This window comes from Tachypleus tridentatus, chromosome 9 (assembly GCF_004210375.1).
Source record: "Tachypleus tridentatus isolate NWPU-2018 chromosome 9, ASM421037v1, whole genome shotgun sequence".
In the NCBI taxonomy this organism is placed as follows: Eukaryota; Metazoa; Arthropoda; class Merostomata; order Xiphosura; family Limulidae; genus Tachypleus; species Tachypleus tridentatus.
The window spans coordinates 40,975,273-40,995,147 of record NC_134833.1 but is presented as its reverse complement, the minus strand read 5'-3'; the positions used below and the strand labels follow the sequence as shown (position 1 = coordinate 40,995,147).

At 33.3% G+C, this 19,875-nt stretch overlaps 1 protein-coding gene across 4 annotated transcripts in view; it reads left to right on the top strand.

Moving 5' to 3' along the window:
- LOC143225121 (protein Njmu-R1-like) overlaps positions 1 to 19,875 on the top strand; it is an 85,754-nt gene that overhangs the window by 47,444 nt on the left and 18,435 nt on the right. For 3 of the 4 annotated variants that reach the window (XM_076453947.1, XM_076453949.1, XM_076453946.1), the window contains exons 3-7: positions 51 to 176; positions 482 to 646; positions 4,623 to 4,680; positions 12,208 to 12,333; positions 14,000 to 14,064. In XM_076453947.1, the coding sequence (XP_076310062.1) occupies positions 51 to 176; positions 482 to 646; positions 4,623 to 4,680; positions 12,208 to 12,333; positions 14,000 to 14,064 (540 nt within the window). The remainder of the gene's footprint in view (positions 1 to 50; positions 177 to 481; positions 647 to 4,622; positions 4,681 to 12,207; positions 12,334 to 13,999; positions 14,065 to 19,875) is intronic. The other variant, XM_076453950.1, reaches the window with a different exon arrangement.

Here is a 19,875-nt window from a genome sequence, read left to right as displayed (position 1 = left end):
TAGTTTGTTGTTAATAAATTATTCATTACAAATTGTATAATTATTTTTAGCTTATCTTTAGTGGCTACTAATCTCACTGCTGAAAAAGAAACGGATGTTCGTTGCTATCTGTTAAAAAGATTGGATAAAGACCACATTTTAGACGAGGAAGGAAAGTTAGGTTTTATTACTTTTGGGTAAGAACAAACAATGTTTATCAAGTTAATTTTTTTAAGATATACATAAGTATGTATATTTAATGAGTAGAATTTAAAATAATTTGCACACATAGATTGCTTATCCATGAACATTTTCTATATACTTTGTTCTGGAAAATATTTTTCATTCACAAATTGTTGTGGATTAAATGGATTGATTTGTTGCATGTTTTTGTGGATGAGTTGAGGAAGATCAATGTATGTGATAATCAAAGTAGAGGATAAATGTTTTATGATGTAATAGAATCAGCAGAGGCATCAACTGTTTATAATGCATGTTTCAGCTCAAATGATGTTAGTGAGGAAGCTGCCTGCTATTATCAAATTTTGAAGTCCTCAGTTGAATCTACAATGCTACCAGATGGTGGGGGAGATTATGAGTATGTTTCCTGGGATGAGGATGTTTATGTCACATGTTTGATATCTCCTGGTGATGTTACACTTGACTTATATCCTTTCTGTGTGATTTCAATTTTTCATTTTGAAAGATTTTTTTTTGTATAGCAGTTGTGTGGATGTAGTTTTTACATTTTTTGATTGTTTAGTATTATGTACTAATGAATTAAGGCTCATGTGTAATATCATGCACTTTACAATATTACAATATAATAAAACCCTGTAACCGAAGTCCTTTCAAAAGATATTGGAAGTTATAATTTTCCTCGATAAAAGTGTATTTCCAATAGATATTTCCTTTCACTCACACTTCTCACCCATCCTCCATGCAATCTTCCAATGATTGCATCTTCTGCCAAACTATAACCTATGATCAAAATGCATTTAAAATGTAATGAAGTTGTAATTTTCCTGAATGAAACTGTATTTCCAATAGGTATTTCCTTCTTCTCACACTTCTCACCCATCCTTCCCACAATCTAATTAAAATAAAAAGATCTAAGAAATACAGCAAGTGCACAAAACTTTAAGAATATCTACTAAAATGATGAAAATTTCAAGTATTCAAGGAAGCCAGTGTTAAAATTAGGATTTCAGATCATATTTGAACAGATCTCATTCATTGCATTTTAAAAACATAGTTTTACTTAATTTTAGTTGCCTGATAAAAGCTGTAACAGATTAAAAACATTTTAAGGGGGGGAAGCATTTAATGAATGGTATCATGGACTGTTTTTAAGTTAGGAATTAAGAAAACAGCTATATAAGAAGTTATTTTTTTATTTACACTTTGATTTTAGGTTTGTAAATGCTACTATCACTGTATTTAAAACAAAACCATTACATATTTCCTCTTGCATTCCATTTGATTGTATGCCATAGTAGTAGAATATGTGGTAGTCAGAAATACTAGTTTTTTACTAACCATTGTAAACATTACACTGGTGTGCAGTACTTAAAGTTCAAATAAATGTTGAGTGGGTTAAATTTTCAAACAAGATATTGGTCAAGTTTTTCACTGGCACATTTATAGATAAAGTACTCTCCTAGTGCTAAGTTTATTTTTAGAAAGACAATATTTTAAAAAAAGGTGTGCATTTTAATATATCTTATCTGAAATATACAACTTGTAACTTTTAGACAGTTTGAAAGGGAACATTCTTTCTTTCATACTGCTTAAATATTTAAAATGCTCATGGCAATGCTTTAGATGGATTTGTACATAGAACATTGGAAGAGATAAGCATGAAAAAAAAAGTTTAATACAAAAATTTGCTTGATGTGCACAAAATTTTAAGGTTCTATTAAACTACATTAATCAATAACTGAAAATACTTCTATGTTAATAAACAGTGTATTAGTTGATGCATACCTTTAGCTTGTAATATTTTCAACTCTAATTTTAATTTGTCTATTACTTTATGAAGTCAGGCCCTACAAGTTGCATTGCACCTAAAACTGAAATGTGACTAACTCTTGATATAGAATAGTTACAGAACTAATCCTGTAAAATAAGCATCAAAGTATATGAAATAAATGGAGAAATAATGTTTACTCTAATGAAGGGTGTTTGTGTTATCTTAAGGAAGGTCTTGACAAATGCCAGACACGTGGTCACTATAAAAACTAAAACTTTCATTGTGATGCCTAGTATTTTCTCCCATTTTATTGTTATCCATTACAATTTCAAATAGCTTGAAATTTTAATTTAGAAGTTAAATAAATATCTACATATTCAATTTATGATACTTGTCAACAAAATTCCTAAACACAATTTCTTTTTTAATACAAACATATTTTAATATACAAACAATAATACAATTTACAATAATGGTTATTACAAATAATGATCTATGTACAAAACTTTTACAAACTGACAAACAGTATCAAGCCATCTGTTTAGTATGGAACTTCCTTGATGTGTTATTTAGCATTTGTGTTGAGCAAATTAATTTAAAGTTGATGTAGGTACAATTTGCTTAAGAGATAGCTAGCTAGCTCTGCATACTTCATTGATCACACATTGAGTTTTCATTACTGAAGTTATATAATGTCTTCATAAAAATACTAATGTCCTGTGTTAATCTGCTGAAATTAAATGGCTTTTCTTGTTCTAAATTTATAAATGTTCTAGGCCAAGTATCTGAAGTACTCGATTAATAAGCATTAATCACAGTTATAGCTTCTGAGGTTTATAGTATACCAACTATAATAAACCAATAATACATACTTTCTTTTGGCATGTGGTATTGATTACATTTATAGCAGCAAGGTAAGTTTCTAGAAATTTCAACCTGCATAACAGTACTGATGATACACTATTGTTTAGGTAAACACATTGTTTATATAAGTATTTGAGAATCTTTTACAAGTTCAGTACATAGACAGGAATTTCAAAATACAGACTTAACAGTTCAAGCTATGTACATTTCTAAATAAAAGTTTAACTTAAGCATCAGTATTAAAATAAATATATAACACTAAATATGTCCTACACTGTGTGTTAAACAGAACTCAAATTTAGATCAATTCTGGATCCATGGAAGTTGAACTGTTTTTACTGTCTTTTTTTCCTAAATCAAACTTTGTTTCCAGGGTTTCATTGGAAGGTTCATACTTTTTTTTTTTTTCAGGAGTGAAATGCTATAGTCACAGAACACATTACTAATTTCACACCATTTTGTTTTCCTTCTTTGTAATTTAACCAATTAGTACATGTGTTTAGACCCAGATGTAACTAAAGGTATTTAGTTCAGGCAATACTATAAAATGGTTATTAAGTATCATATGATTGTTACCCTTCACTTGTAGCTGTGAAAATAAATATACACTGGTGCCTCAATTATCCTTGCTGGTCCAGGGAAAGTAAAAATTAGAGGTGACAAAAATGGTAGATAAGCAAGACACAAATGTATCTCACTTAGGTAGCCTATTGCTGAATCAAAATAAAAAAAAATTTAAATATATTTAACTTCCTTGTTTTATATTATAATCTTTTTACTGTTGTATAAACATGTTATCATAAATTACAAAGGTCATCATAACAGCGAATTGTCATTATATCATGCTTGATTTCTTTCAATTCAGTTTTTCTCCTGTAATACTTTCTCTTTTTGACTGATTGTTCCAATTTTAGTTTAATCAATAATATAAGTATAAGTAGCCCCTACATTTTGGCAGTTTGTCTGCAGAGGATGTGGAAGTGCATTCCTGCATGTGGAAAATAATCACATATCTGTGCTTGGGAATTATTACAAAAAAGTCTGTTAAAATGCACTGAGAATATCAATTATCTGTAGGATAAAGGACAATGGATAACTGGGCAATACCCAAACACAACCTGAACATATATCTGTGGTTAAAGGATGCCTAGCATGCAAATAGAACAGCTAACAACAAATGAAACTGAGTTAAATTAAAATCTTAGTATGATTTTTGTTTCCTTCTGTATCCTATGTTTGTAATCACTAATCAAATAAATTTTACCAAGCTACAAACATTTGCTTTCCTGTCTTAATGTTCCCAGCTGGTATGGACTTACAAAACTAAAATCAGGTGTTCTATTCCCCTTACTAGACTCAGCAGATAGTCTGATGTGACTTTGTTATAATAAAACAAACATGCACACTCCTGTCTTTATAGCTTATAATAAAAGAAACAAGGCTAAGTTTGAACGTGGCGACTCGCAATTTGAATACACACCAGATCCTATATACAAACACCTCAGGTATCATACAGTAACAAATTTTTGCAACCAAAATTAATTTCTGATAAAAAATTTCTCAAAAAGATGTAAATTATTGTATAAAATAATAATGGAACAATTATTTTGAGAAAATTGGGGGAGATGAAACAAAACACACTTAACTAAGCTGTGGATAATTGAGGCACTATTTTAACCCCCATTTTCCAGTACAAACAATAGTAAAATTAGGTTTGGCACACCAAGCTCTTAGATCTGAAAATATTTGTTGCAGCCTGTCTTAAAAACATCAGCTGGTTGTAAAATATTTCCCTTAATTTCTCTAAGCTTCACTCAGATTTACAACAGTTCTGCTGTAACTTGATGCCATTACTGAAAGCTGTGGTAAGTTTACTGTATTTCTTTTGTGAATGTTAATAGTACTGTAGAATAATTTTGGAATATTGCTATCACAACTTGGAAATTGTTTTAAAATCACTTGTATAATTTTAATTAAAATAAGTATTTAACTTTTCTAGAAATTCTTAACTGTGATTTCAAAGTCTAAATGTCATATTTTAAGTTAGCCAGTAGGTGTTTGCTGTTATTAGAATGGACCACATTGATACACATGTGATGATTTTAACATAAAATTGATAGCAGATATCACCATCAACCAAATGAAAGCATAAGAACATAAAATGTGTGCTCCCCAGTGGTACAGCAATGTCTGCACACTTTATAATACAAGAAACCAACTTTCAACACCTGTGCCCATCAGTGTGAATTCCTGTACATGGTGAGGGGACCTGCAAGGGAAGGTTCTGGTCTTTCAGTTTACCTCCTCTGGGATCCACCCACGTGTTTGCCATGTGTGGCAACCTGTGAAGTGGAGGAGAGGATCCTGGTGGTTGAGGGGTCCAACCTTAAAACACCACTTTCACCTTGAATTCCTGTAGATGGATGGCTTTGGGGTGACTCCCGTTGGGTCAGTCAGCTGGTCCACTTGGGCTAGGGTTAACCAAGTACCAGTGTTGGATGTTCTCAAAAGGTGTTGTGGACATTGTATCTGATGCTTGTGTTTGGGTATAGTGCTCACAAAACCATGGCATTGCTGCAATTTCTTTGTTTGACATTGTAGTGTGTCCCCTCATAGAGCTTCATTGTGGGTGAGGTCAGTGGACACCAAAATTTCCCTTTTTTTTATTATGGATCCTCCAAATAAAGAACTTAAATAGTGAAACAAACAGTCCATAGGTAAATGACCACGTCTTGAAGATTCAGAGCAGCAATCTTCAACATTTGTAATGCCTGTTGTACCTCATTTTCTTATCCTACATTCTCTTTCAGTCAAACCTTTAGGGCAAATGTCTCCCTTTTTCATTCAGAAGGGACTAGAGGGACTTGCTGGCTCTCCAAAGTCAGGAAAGAAGCTTTGATCTGGTGACATATTGGTGGAAACATCCACATCTCAACACAGTGAATGACATATTGCTGGAAACATCCACATCTCAACACAGTGAATGACATATTGGTGCATTCTAAGGCAATTGGGGATATACCTATTGAGGTTACACCTCATGCTACTTTGAATTCATCATGAGGATTTATTGTTGAGAAGGCTTTGAAGAACATCCCCAAGTCAGAAATTCTTGCTGGTTTCTCCACTCAAGGAGTTTCTGCAGTGAGGCATATCTCCACTTGCAAAAATAGAATTACAATGCCGACCAATGTCCTTGTTCTAACATTTACATCACTATGTCCACCAGCCACTATCAAGGCAGATTACCTTAATTGCAGGGTATGGCCATTCATTCCAAACCCTCTCAGATATTTCCACTGTCAGCAGTTTGGTCACTCAAAGTCGTCATGTCGTGCTTCCTTAACGTTGCTCGTTGCAGTGGCAAGGACCATGAAACGGATCCTTGTTTCATCAATTGCAATGGCTCTCACCTGTCCTACTTAAGTTCTTGCCTAAAATGATTAGAAGAAAAATAGGTGCAGCATTTGAAAACGATTCATAACATTATCTATCCTGAGGCTTGAAAATTGCTGTCCACCACTTCGTCTTGGACATGTACTGCTGCATTTCGTTCCACAACTACAGTGGGAGTGAAGACAGATCTCTCTTTGCCTTCAAAAATATTGTTCTCCAAACAAATGAAATGTGTTTTGACCTCTATGGTTAAAAAAGTTTATGAATCAACTTCAACACCCATCTCTATCACTCATGTACATTTCAACAAATCCCAGGATCCACTTCCTTTGGTTCTGGGTACAGGCATGTCCTTGGATACATTTTCTTCTCCCACCCCAAGATGCAGAATGATCATTTGTTCATGTCCTCAGTCACTGGAATCCCCTTCCAACAGCAAAGACCTGCCCAATCAAACCAGGGCAAGATCCATGGAGGTTGATAGCCCTCCCTCGAAAAAGGAAAGTAAGGAAAAGAGACATGGTTATAAACAGAAGGGTTCTCCACCCAGTTTGCCTACACATAAATAAAAATGGCCACCTTGATGCAATGGAACTATCGAGGTTTACGTTCTAATCTGGATGACATCAAAACACTGATTACTTCCTACCATCCTGTTTGTCTTTTTTTACAAGAAACATTTCTGAAACCTGATGATACAGTCACCTTTCGGCAGTTTTCTTTGTACAGAAACGAGAGGCTGTGTGATGGACAACTGCATGGAGGGGTGGCACTGTTGGTTTATCAGCATGTGCCAACTGTCAGCCATTTGACACACCCTTGGAGGTTGTAGCCATCTGTGTTTCCTTGGGTCATACCATCACTGTTTGTTCTCTTTACCTGTCACCTGGAGAGACATATAATCAATCTGACCTTGATGTTTTCATTTGAACAGTTGCTGTCCCCCTTTTTAATCCTGGGGGACTTTAATGGACATCATCCACACTGGGGAAGTGCTGATATTGATAGGAGGGGTTGCCCTGTAGAGTGTATGCTCTCAGATCACAACCTTTTCTTTTCAATACTGGTTCTTATACTTATTTTCATGTACCTAGTCAGTCCTTTACTGCTATTGATCTCTCAATTTGCTCCCCTTCATTATTTTCCCATTTTTCATGGAGGATTGACAGTAATCCATGATGCAATGATCATTTTCCTGTAATCTTTAAAAGAGACTGGCTGTGATCGATGCCACTCGACCCACGTGCCCTGGTGGAAGCTGGATCAGGCAAACTGGCCCTCTTTCACTGCTCTTGCAGAACTTGATCCTGCCATTGTCTGTAAGTCATCAATAGACGACTGTGTGGCAGCAGTAACTGGCTGTATTATACAAGCAGCTGCTCAATGTATTCCTAAAACCTCAACACGTTTTCCACTATATTCTCATCCATGGTAGAATTCTGCCTGGCACATGGCACGGAAGGCTCAAAAATGAGCCTGGGATACTTTCCATAGATATCTCACACTTGAACTGCATCACTTTCCAGCAGGCCCGTGCACATGCTCGATGGGTAAGATGTTAAAGCCAGAAGGAATCTTGGATTAGGTTCACAACCAGCATATCCTCTACCACCAGTTCCAAAGTCATTTGGGACAAGATTCGAAAGTCAGTGGGCAATATCACTCTGTCCCCTGTTAATCTTGCTCCCTGATGGCCAGGAAGTAATTGATACCCAGAGCATTGCCGATACTCTAGGTGAAAGCTTTTGCTGGGTATCTAGTACTTTTGCCTATTCTTCCACCTTCTTGGCCATCAAGACTCGGGCAGAGCAATCACCTCTTTCCTTTTTGAGCTGATTATCTGTATGACCATAATCATCCATTTACACTGGTGGAACTCAAACTGGCCCTTCATTGTTCTGGCAGTACATCGGATGGACCTGATGATGTACACTATGAGATGCTGCTCCATCTATCTCCTGCATCTCTTGCTATCCTTCTGGTTGTTTTTAACTGGATCTGGCAGGAGAATGTTTTTCCTGATGCCTGGTGTCAGGCTATTGTCCTGCCTTTCTCCAAGCCTGGGAAGGATCCCAAGATTCCTTCAAACTACCATCCAACTGCTTTGAAGAGCTGTCTCTGTAAGACCTTAGAGAAGATGGCTAATACTCTTGTTTGGTTCCTTGAATGAAACAACCTCCTCTTGCCCACCCACTGTGGGTTCCAACAACAGTGCTCCACCATGGACCACCTGATTTGACTTGAAATGTCAATCAGAGAAGCCTTTTTCAAACGACAACATCTTGTGTCAATATTCTTTAACATTGAAAAGGCTTATTATACAACATGGAGGTATGGCATTTTGCAAGACCTCCATATATATGGGTAACATAGCCATTTGCCCATTTTTATTAATTTTTTAATGGACAGGAGATTCCAAGTTTATGTGGGTTTGACACTTTCCTGTTCTTTTCTACAGGAACTTGGAGTCCCTCATGGCTGTGTTTTGAGTGTTACACTTTTCAGTATAAAAATAATGCCATCACTGAACAACTCCCTCTGACTGTTGCAAACGGTATATTGAGTGGCAGCTACAGAATGCCCTCAGTTGTTTACTGAAGTGGACCACAGCAATGGCTTTACCTTCTCTCTCTCTCTAAACCCGTTTGCATCCACTGAACATTCTCTGTGTCCTCTCTACCACTACTTGGGGAGCGGATCGACATTCTATGCTAAAGATATGTTGTGCTCTTTTTTGATTAAAACTTGACTATGGATCACTGGTCTATGGCTCTGCCAGACCATTGGCCGTAAAGATGCTAGACCCTATTCATCATCAAGGACTTTGGCTCTGTACTGGGGCTTTCTGTGCTTCCCCAGTTCAGAACTTATACATAGTCTCATGAACCTTCTTTGCACCTCCACTATGTGCAACTGTCTTTACTATAATCTTTGAAACTTCGTTCCTTACCAAAGCATTCCACCTGGGGTTGTGTTTTCCTTCCTCGGGGGGCCATGCTTTTTCAGACTAGACAGTCTGCCATTGCTCCTTTTGTCCTTCGTATCCAGGTGCAGTTAGATGAATTGGGTCTGTCCTTGGATGACATTGCTGTATCCACTGGTTAGCCCATCCCACCATGGCTTCTTACATTCCCCAGTTGTGACTTATCTTTAAGTCATCTGAGAAAAGTAGACACTCCTGATTGGAAATATTGTCTGCCATTTGCTGAATATCTTTTGACCCATCTTTCTATTCCTATTTATACAGATGGTTCGAAATCAGGTGACTGTGTGGGCTCTGCCATGGTTTGTTGTGGTTTGGTGGTTGCATGCAGAATCCCCTCTACAGCTTCTGTGTTCACTGCTGAACTGTATGCCACTTCTCTTGCCGTGGATCACATAGAAGCTAAGCAGTACTCAAACTGCACGATTTATACTGACCCGTTTAGTTCTCTACTGGTCCTGTAATTGCTTCAAGTTGGTTCACACCCTGTTTTCACCAATATTCAAAACCAACTGTCCCATTTCTCTTTAATATCTACTTGGTATTCTTGGGAACGAGCTCACCTACACTGCAGCTCAGTCTATCTTCTCTAACACTATCACTGCTGTGCCTGTCCCATACATGGACTATGGTCCTGTATTCAAGGCTCAGCTCTGTGCCAGCTGGCAGTCAACTTGGAGTGAGCAATGCAAAAACAAGCTTTTCCAAATAAAACCCTATATTGGACTTTGGCCATCTTGTTCCTGTAAGGATCACAATGAGGAAGTTGTTCCTAGACCTAGACTACGCATTGGTCAGTTTTTTAACCCATTTGTTTCTTAATCTGGAACTGATACACCAATGTGTAGTTTGTGTAACACTCAGATCACAATAAGCCACATTTTACTTTCTTGTCATCATTATGATTTACAACGAGAGCACCATTTTAAGCATGTTCTGTTCCAAGGTTTGTCCATAACGCTAGACAGTGTTATTGGTGATGGTGACACTGTCCACCTTGGTAATGTGTTTAGTTTTTAAAGGCCATTAATCTTTTTAATGCCATATAAGTTTTTTAATATATACTTTACACCTTTTTATTGTGGCTCACTTTAAAAATCACACTTCATCTGGTTTAATTTGAAATTAGAAACTGACTGTAACATTAAGTAACTTGAAACCAGGAGGACTGGAAAGGCCAACTTCAGGTGACTGATGGTGGTTTTTGTACTTACCTGTTAGTCTTCCTGGTGAGTTATGATTATACAGTTATGCTACAAAAGGTCCTTTACAACTTGAATTACTGTTGTTTTTCTCTTGGCATTGTAGACTAAATGTAAACATTAGTTTTATGCTATTTATTAATTTTTAACTTTGTTTTGTTTTACCTTAATTTCCTTTTACGAATTTCACTGAATTTACTTTTACCTTTGACACAGATAGTGTAGCTGCTTTGTGCCATAAAACCCTAAATCAACCAACCAACCAACCTTTTATGAATTTTACTAAATTTACTTTAATTTTAACTTTTCACTGGATGTTTGGCTCAGATAGCCTAATTGCTTTGTGCCATAAAACACTAAATCAACCACCAGTATCCAGCAACACAAAACTGACATTTAGTCTTTCCTGTCTTGGCTGTGTTTTAGTGAAGTAGTATTTTGTAATATACAGTCACATTTCAATTATTATATATTATATATATATATATATATATATATATATATATAGAATATTATAACTTAGAAATAAATTATTAAACTTATTCTTCCTAAATTATAAATCAAGAAGTAAAGCAAACAATTATCTCTTCTCACTACAACCTTTGTACTTGGTTCCTGCTGGACATACATTGTTAAGCCTTTTAAAATTTTGCACATGGATGATGTCAAAAAAATTTTTATACACTTGAATAACCATACAATCATAAATAACTATACTGATATCATAGAATTCTGCTGTAATTATTAAACTCATTGATTGGTTGCAGATAGTCATTAAATTGGCATCCCTCTCTCTTGTTTATATATTGTCACAGATACTTGTTCAAAGCTTTGACTCACTTCCTTTTTTTGGCAGTTGTGTACATGATAAAGTAAATATTCATTGTAGCCTCTCCTATGCTGTGCTGATACCAAGTTGTTGGGAACACTCAGTTCCATCTTTCTAATGAGGCTTTCGTAAGTTTTCTCACAACCTTGAGAGCCTCACTTGAAGTTAGCATAACCAGACAAATGGGAAGTTTCTCAATATGTCTCTTGTCTTAGGTAATTGTCATTATAAAACCATTTTTTATACTTTGTGAATATGCATCACATTATTTACTACATATAATTGCTCAATACTTAAAGTATTTGAAATGCCCCAAATGTCTCAGAATGCTTCAGTAAGCAAGTTACATTCAATATATATTAAACTGTACTCTTCAGTGAATACAATAATCATTTTTGAACATCCTTTTTCTTTGTCTTTGTAAAAACCTCAAACAACACCACACACATTAGTGTGTACAATATTGATAGTATGTAATATTAAAAACTACTGAAAATCATGAAATAATAAGGTAGTATACACTATTTTATCATTGTTTTAATCAAAACATAAAACATTTATATTTGATAGTTTGTACTTTTCATGTAAATTATCTTTTCAGTTAAAATTTGAAGATATGATAAATTGTGATATATTTTTACATTACACAGATCTACTACTTACCCACCTTATGAAAAGCTGAATCTTGGTCACATCAAATAGATAGTGTTAGAATTGCTTATACCTAATACACCTGATAACAAAGACAGTAACACATACTGAATTATATAATATGTATATTTATTATATTATTATTACATATCAGTCATTGCTAATGAATAAGGAACTGCAAATCAAGCTAAAGGGTTAAACTATAAGTAAACATATTTGTGTCAACATTTTATGAGTGCATAGCATATAAAATTTGAGAATATTTCTTGTATTTTATCAGATATACTTGTAAACTCTCTGTGGTGTGTTACACTTGTGTTTTGTGCTTTAGAAAACCAGTAGTCAGTGTGAAGACATTTTAAAAGAAAAGCTGAATGACTGGCCAACAAAAGCAGTTGAATACATTATTTACTGTAAAAAATGGATGAACAAACACATATCTGTCTTGCTACAGCTGGTGAGTTCCTGTTATCTGTTAAATGTGAGTGCTTAAGTTAAAAAGAACAGGGTCTTAGTTATTTAGTTAGATTTAACACATTCACTACCAGGTGTCCCACTGGTGAATCTCGATTAACTTTTAGTTATGGACTGTATGACACACAGATGAGTCCAAAACAATTATGTTTCAAAATTAAATAAGCTTGGGACACTGTAACTGCTCCTTATCACCTCTTGAATGTTTAATTTTTTTTTATACTTAATATTTTATGTGGCAGTGAATGTGTTAATTGGACAATGTGGGTGAATATGGACATGCATGGATACTGAAAATGTTGTTTAACAGTTTTTTGTTTTTTTTTATAATTGATTTAGAAGTAGGTGTATCTTGATTGTCTATGAGGTAATTATATAATGAAGGTATGTCAGATGGTTTTCATATTAGGAAACTTGGATGTATAACCTTGTAATTCTAAGTGCATGTCTTTTAGTGTGGTAATTTAAAGTTTTGGCAGGGATCTAATGATGCATTGATTGTAATTTATGTACATACTTGTTTACATTTTGTCTTAAAAATTATTTAAACAGCTGAACAGTGTGCAGCAAAACTTGATTGTAATTGAAGTTTACTTGTTTAGCCATCCCATATTCAGAAAGTAATGGTTATGATAGTTTAAAAATTTAAATGGTTTGTATCACAGAATTAAATATCTAATCAAAATATGTAATAATTTACTTTCTGTTTACAATTTAAACACAAGAGATTGTCAGCTTCCATGAACTATTTCATGTGTTTTGTTCTGAAACAGAACAGAGGACTGATTTAATAGTCTGTCTTTTAATGCATGAGTAAATAATCAAAACTCAACACAAAGGAAAATATGGGTTTAATCAAGCATATGATCTGCTTTGGCTCTACAGGGAGACATTCAATAATTCTTTAACAATGTAAATTTTAAGTCATGTTAACTGTTAACAAATTGGTTCAAGCATGATAAGTAACAAGTTAGAAAACGTTCAAATTGTGACACCTGTAGATGTGATGCTTTTCAAGCCTTCTAATATTGGTTACTGAAAAATGTATTCATTCTTCTTTTCTGTATACAGTGAAAGACCTAAAGCTCTATCAAGCATTTAGAGAAAATCTATGACTTGCCTTATAAAATAACATTAAAAAATGAGTAAGCAAATTCAGAGATTTTTCCAAAGAAATCTTTAAAATATTTTTTTAAAGGGTTAAATCACAACATGTTAACCCTTAAATGGTGGCCATCATCAGTTGATGCTGCTACCTACAACATTCCTGCTGTTTATGGGTTAAATTATATTACACTGACTGGGTTTTAAAAGTTTGTTTGAACAATGATGTTATGATTGTATTTGATCCCATTGTTCTAGGGTATTCTGGATTTTTATTCATCTTTGTATAGTATATGTAAGTCATATACATTTTCTTTCGTCATATATTCTGAAATAATCCAAAAATTTGGTTACACCTAAAAATTCCAATATAAGGTAGTTTTTATTAAATGTTTTTTATTATATATTGTTATAAATTGTGAAAGTTATAACATTAATTTCATGTGCTCGGTCTTTTCATTGTTTTTCTTTTGCACTTTCACATGTTGGCCATAGATATAATTTGTTATATTTATTGTAAATACTTGTTTTTAATAAATATCTAGGGACTACTTGATGGTCAACTTGAATTTGTTGATGTTGATGAAGAAGCAAAGGTATACTTCAAAAGGTAATTTAATTATCAAGTTTGGGAGATCTGTATGGTTTGCAATTGTATAACAGGTATATGCCCTTTAAGGAGCTTTAACCTGAAGAATATTTGAGTTGAAAATTTTCTGTTTAGCTCTAAACATTTTAGATTATCAAGAGTTGTGCAAAAGCCATTCTGTTAACAGTACATATACTCAGAGAATAGATGCACAATTAGATATTCAAATTTAAATATCAGTACATAAGTGCAGAAAGCTTTATTGATGATTTTGGCTGGATCCATTCTTCAGTTTCAAATGTAAACTTTGTGCTCAAACAGTGGTTTTCTACAAGGTCTAGAGGTATTGATAAAAATAAGTAATATGTAAGAAAATAAGGCTGTGAATATGTGTATAGGATTTCTTTTAATAATTTTGATAAACTAAAAATATGACAGAAAACATACAGTTTTAAAGATATGCTGGATCAGAAGGTCTTGATGTTTTTTCCATATCTGTTGTTTTGTGAAATTAAGACAAAACTAATTATGGAAAAGTTTATTTGTTTTTGCATGAAAAGCTACCATTATTAATCAGCTATCAGGATACCTTGATCTATATGATGTTGAAGTTCAGTTTTAATGTTTAGATTGTTGTAGCTAAATTACTGTAGAAATACTTTATTTCACTTGCAGTGATGTATTGAGCAAGCTCATTTTCCAAATCAGAAACTAGCTTGTCAGTTAACAATGAACTACTGCAGACTACTCTGAAAAAAACCAGTACACAGGAGCATAATGTAACACAAACTGAACATGAAATTCAAACAATTTAATAATAATATAAGTAAGCTGAAGAAAATATTGACAAGCTATTGATTAAAGAGAAAAAAAATCATAAACATTTAACTCTTTTTGCATCATCTCTTGTAATTTGCTTAAAATGTATCCTGATTTTCACCCATGCAACAATACATACAGTAACCCTGAGATTTCTCTACATATTCTCACAAAAACTTGTATGATTTTTCTGAAGGTCATGAGCATTTTTACTAAAAATTTTATTTATCTTTTATAGTTACTTGCATTCACTCTTAATATATCAAGTGTCTGTTTGGTTTTGAAATTTGTGCAAAGCTAAATGAGGGCTATCTGTGCTAACTGTCCCTAATTTAGCAGTGTAAGCCTAAAGGAAAGGCAGCTAGTCATCACCACCCACTGCCAATTTTTGGGCTACTCTTTTACCGACAAATAGTGGGATTGACTGTCACATTATAATGCCCTCATGGCTGAAAGGACAAACATGTTTGTTTTGATGGGGATTTGAACCCGTGACCCTCGCATTACAAGTCGAATGCCTTAACCACCTGGCCTGTTGGTCCTCTATACCAAGTGTAAGATGATTGTTATTTTAAATATAAAATTACATTTCTTCATCGTATAGCTTTCATATTTTATTTGCATAATTTGTAGAACATCCGAAAATAATATTAAATGTTTAAAGTGTTTATGTTTTACTTTTCATTTTTTCTACCATATTATCTCTAGTTATTATTTTCAATGTAAAATGTAATGATTAAAATTAAGAAATAAAAGAAAAAATATGGACATTTTAATTTTTGGTTCATATCATGGTCTCAGGTCTTTTACTTTTCACATGTGATTAATTTTTTGTAAATTCCTTTCTTGTTTTTACCATTTGTTATTCATATTGACACAAATCAGTGGTGCCCTCTAGGCATATTATAGTGTTTCTGACAGAAATATGCAAACCTTCAGCAAAACTCTTAAACCTTGAGAACTGATGTAAAGTGTGATGTATGTTTAGAAAATGTTTAAACCTTTTAATTGTACATTTTCAAACATAAGAAATACATAATTAACTGAAATATAAAAGTAGGATCTAAATCCAATTTAAATTATCTCTGACTATAACATGTTTAGGTAAGAAACAACCATAGGTGCTATAGTTAATCAAGCAGCCAAGAATACCACAGTTATTTACTTGTACTTGATGATTAACAACTGTGTACCGGTTTCAGAGTAACCATTGTTAGATTATAGTGTCAAATGTGCTCTTTTTCTGTAAATGTGTATGTAACCCCTCTACATGTAAGTTATAAAACTCAGCTCTGTTGATGGTGGATGTGACACCTATCAGAAGTTTACAAAGTTTATTTGTTTCAACTGCATTCATCCAGAGATCTTTGAAACATAATTAATAGGTTAAATAAATGTTTTATAGTACAGATATACATCTACATAACTGACGTGGTATTATTGAAGATATAGAGTGCCAAAAGGGAGAATTTTCATGTCTCATTATTCATATAACAATACATTTGAAGTCTTGAGTAACTTTTTAAAGGTTTCTTTGGAAATAAAGGAGTTAAATATTAGAAAACAAAATCTTGAATCATAACATACATTACAATGTTGAGTTTACATAGATTGATAGTAAAGGTGTTTAATTACATTTTGAATGTAACTTAATGACTTGAGCAGAAAAGTGTTTGAAGGGATACATTTGTGAAAAGGGTGAATATAAACAAGTTGAAAACACTGAAATAAATAACTTAGAAAAATTTTTGAAATAAGAATGATAATTATTGTAGATAGTAGGGAATTGTTCATATGTACCAAAATGAGTTGTACAATCTAATTTCAGAATTATTTCATTTTCTGTCATGATTTTTTGATGTTGGAGTGAGCATATGAAAGAAATAACTAAAGCAATTTTAAAAACATTGAAAGAAGGTCACTTTAAAATTTATTAAAGGTGGAACCATTTGTTAATACCAAAATAACTTGTATAACCTGATTTGAAAATTTCTTTCTTTTTTGCTTCTGATTCTTATGGGAGGTACTTAATAATATGACCATCTTTGTTGAAGTGTCAAACCACAGATTTATTTTGATCTTTAATTGAAATGCTATGTAAGTTTTTTGTGTGCATATGCCTAGTTTCTTATATGTAGATTTGGTTGTAGTTGTTATAAATAATACAGTGAGTTAAACATTTAGATGTGCACCTGAAATTGCTGTTTACAGAGTAGGTTGACTAACGGCCCTTTATATATGTTCTATGATCACTTGAAGGCCAAGTATTGCATCTGCTCCTTTAACAAATCATATGTATCAAGTTCCTTATCACCTGATGCTTATGTGTTGTTTGAAAGTTGGGAATGGATAAGCCTTTAATGTTAATATCTCATTTATAATAGAAGTTTGTCAGGGAATATGTGACTGCTGTTACTGTCCTGTGTTATAATATGAAAATTGTCAAACAGTGTGTTATTTGTGTGTTTATTTACTGATATGTAAGTGTAAGTAGAATGCATATATGATCAGCAAGAGTAGAAATGTGTGGAATGAAGTGATGTTTGACACCTGGAGGGAGGAGCAAGAGGGGAGATTTGTTTTCCTCCCTTACATTTCACCAAAGCTTGCTGGTGTAATGATGTAACTTCACATTGTGGTTAAACTGGTTTTTTTTTTCATTCTTTATTAAAACTAAATTTGTTTTTGTGTTTAAGCATGCATAATGCACATTTGTTAGTCTGTTGATTTATAGTGTAAAAGCTGATCTGCTACATACATATTTTTGCCCCCTTGAATATTTTCTGGGTATCTATGGTTGGACATATTTCATTGGAATCTCAAAATTGTCTTGTGTGTTGGTGTTGTAATTGATATTATGATTGAAGTTGAATATGAATATTTGTGTATTTATGTTTTGTATGCAAGTTATCAGTGTTATAAAGAAGAGAAATGGGATAGCATATTCTTCATAAAAAGGGAGTATATCTATAGATTTGCTATTATAATGTTGGTCATTACTTCAGAGGCCATCTACTCTGGTGACTTGTTATTTGGGAATGTTTCTCTTGACATATGGAGAATGACTTGAGTGGAAATATAAGTAGCTAGGTATGTCTCTGTGCTTGTAATGTATAGGTGTCATGAGATAGTCACCATCAATTATGGAAATTTTTATGGTAAGAAGAGAAATGGTTGGTGGGAAGTAGAAGACTATTATTGGAGTGATGGGTGAAAGGTTTTAACTAACTGGAGAAAAGGATCAAGTTTATCACTATTGCATGTATCTATATCAAAGGCATCATTAATATATATTTATAATGTAAGGCTGGGAAGCAAATGTGTAATTATAAAACATGCATATCTTTGTTGTAACCAATAAGGAAGTTAGTATACAAAAAAATCCATTTTAGTTCCCACAATTACATCCTTCACTTAGCTTCTAGAATTTGTTGTCAAAAGAAATTTAAGTTAACAATAGAACTAGTCCAGCTAATATTATCAAGGTTTTCATAGGAGGATATAAGTTGTACCTTTTGTCAAGGTAGTGTTGTATGGTTTTTGAGTCCATTTTCTTGCATGGATGTTATGTCAAGTGTAAATAAAATAATATAATGTGATATTGAGTCAAATTCACTTTATGTAAAGCATAAATGATGTTCAGAAGGTTAGTAAGGAGTTGATGAACTGAAAGAATTAGAATGGGATTAAGGTGTAAGTAGGGATTTAGGGTGGAATCAAGATGTAAGTAGTGAGTTAGGGTGAAGTCAAAGTAACTAGAAATAATAAGTTTAGTAGGGCATCGTGTTGAAACTATGGGTTTACAAGAATTGTCTGACATGTGTAGCTTGGTAAGAAGGTAGAATATTAAAATTCTATCTAGAGTATTCTACAATTAGATTCTTAGCTTCTAATGGAAATTTATTATTTCTTATTAATTGCTCTACTGTGACATGAATGTGTTGATATTCATCAAGAGGTTATCACAGATAGTATAGAACAATTAGTCTGATAGTTCCTTGTGAGCTTCATGATGGTAGTTCTTTCTTTCAAGCAACTGCTGCTTCTTCTATGTCAGCTTGTTTTATTGCAATGCCATTTAAGCAATGTTAAGATTTCTAAAAGATGAGTAGTTGTGAAAATCAAAGTTGTAAATTTCATTTCAACATTTCTCAATGTATTAATCAAGAGGAAGAAATTTCCCAGGTGGGAATATCCGTGTGTTGTTTTATATCTGTATCTGAGACAGAAATGACTTGGTAATGTTTGTTGGTGGCATAGATGTCTCATGTGTTGATTAATCTGTAGTTGAAGTGCAGAAATGTACTTGAAGATGCAAATGAAAAGACAAAGGAAATGAAACATTTGACTGTATTTTGTGCTGAACTTGTTTATGTTTCTTAATGGGAATAAAATTAAGGTCTATATTTAAAATAGATATCTCACTATTTTGTAGCCTTAAGTCAGGAGGGATTTGTTTTAGAACAGTAGTAATTATTGTCTTCAGTATGTTTTTTTATGTACATTGTTGTTGATGGTCTTATATTTTAATAAAGATTTAATTTCTAATCCTATATGAAATAAGATTTATGAGTTTTTTGGATTCTAAATTCTTCATAGTGTTGTAAAGAAATCATTTAACAAACTTTTATTATGAATGGTATGTGCAATAGTTTGATCAGAAGATTTGTACAGTTGGTGACATTGATAGCACAGTTTAAATAAAGTTGTTGAGAACAAAATATCCTTAATGTATCAAACCAATGTAACATTTCTTCAGTCTTAGTCTTATCCTTGCTTACCATGTAAAGTACAAAAGCTTAATTTAAAATTCCAAGAGGATTAAACTTAGAGAAATATATTACTACAGTACCTGATTTTAGATAAAGTAGCCTTTAAGAGAAAAAGACCAGAAGAAACCAATTGAACAGGATAGTGATATAGGTGGTTTAGTTTCATTATGAAAGCTATTGGGTCATTCCATGTCAAATCATCCAGGGGCTGCAGGTGACCCCCACAGAATGCCTTCAAAAA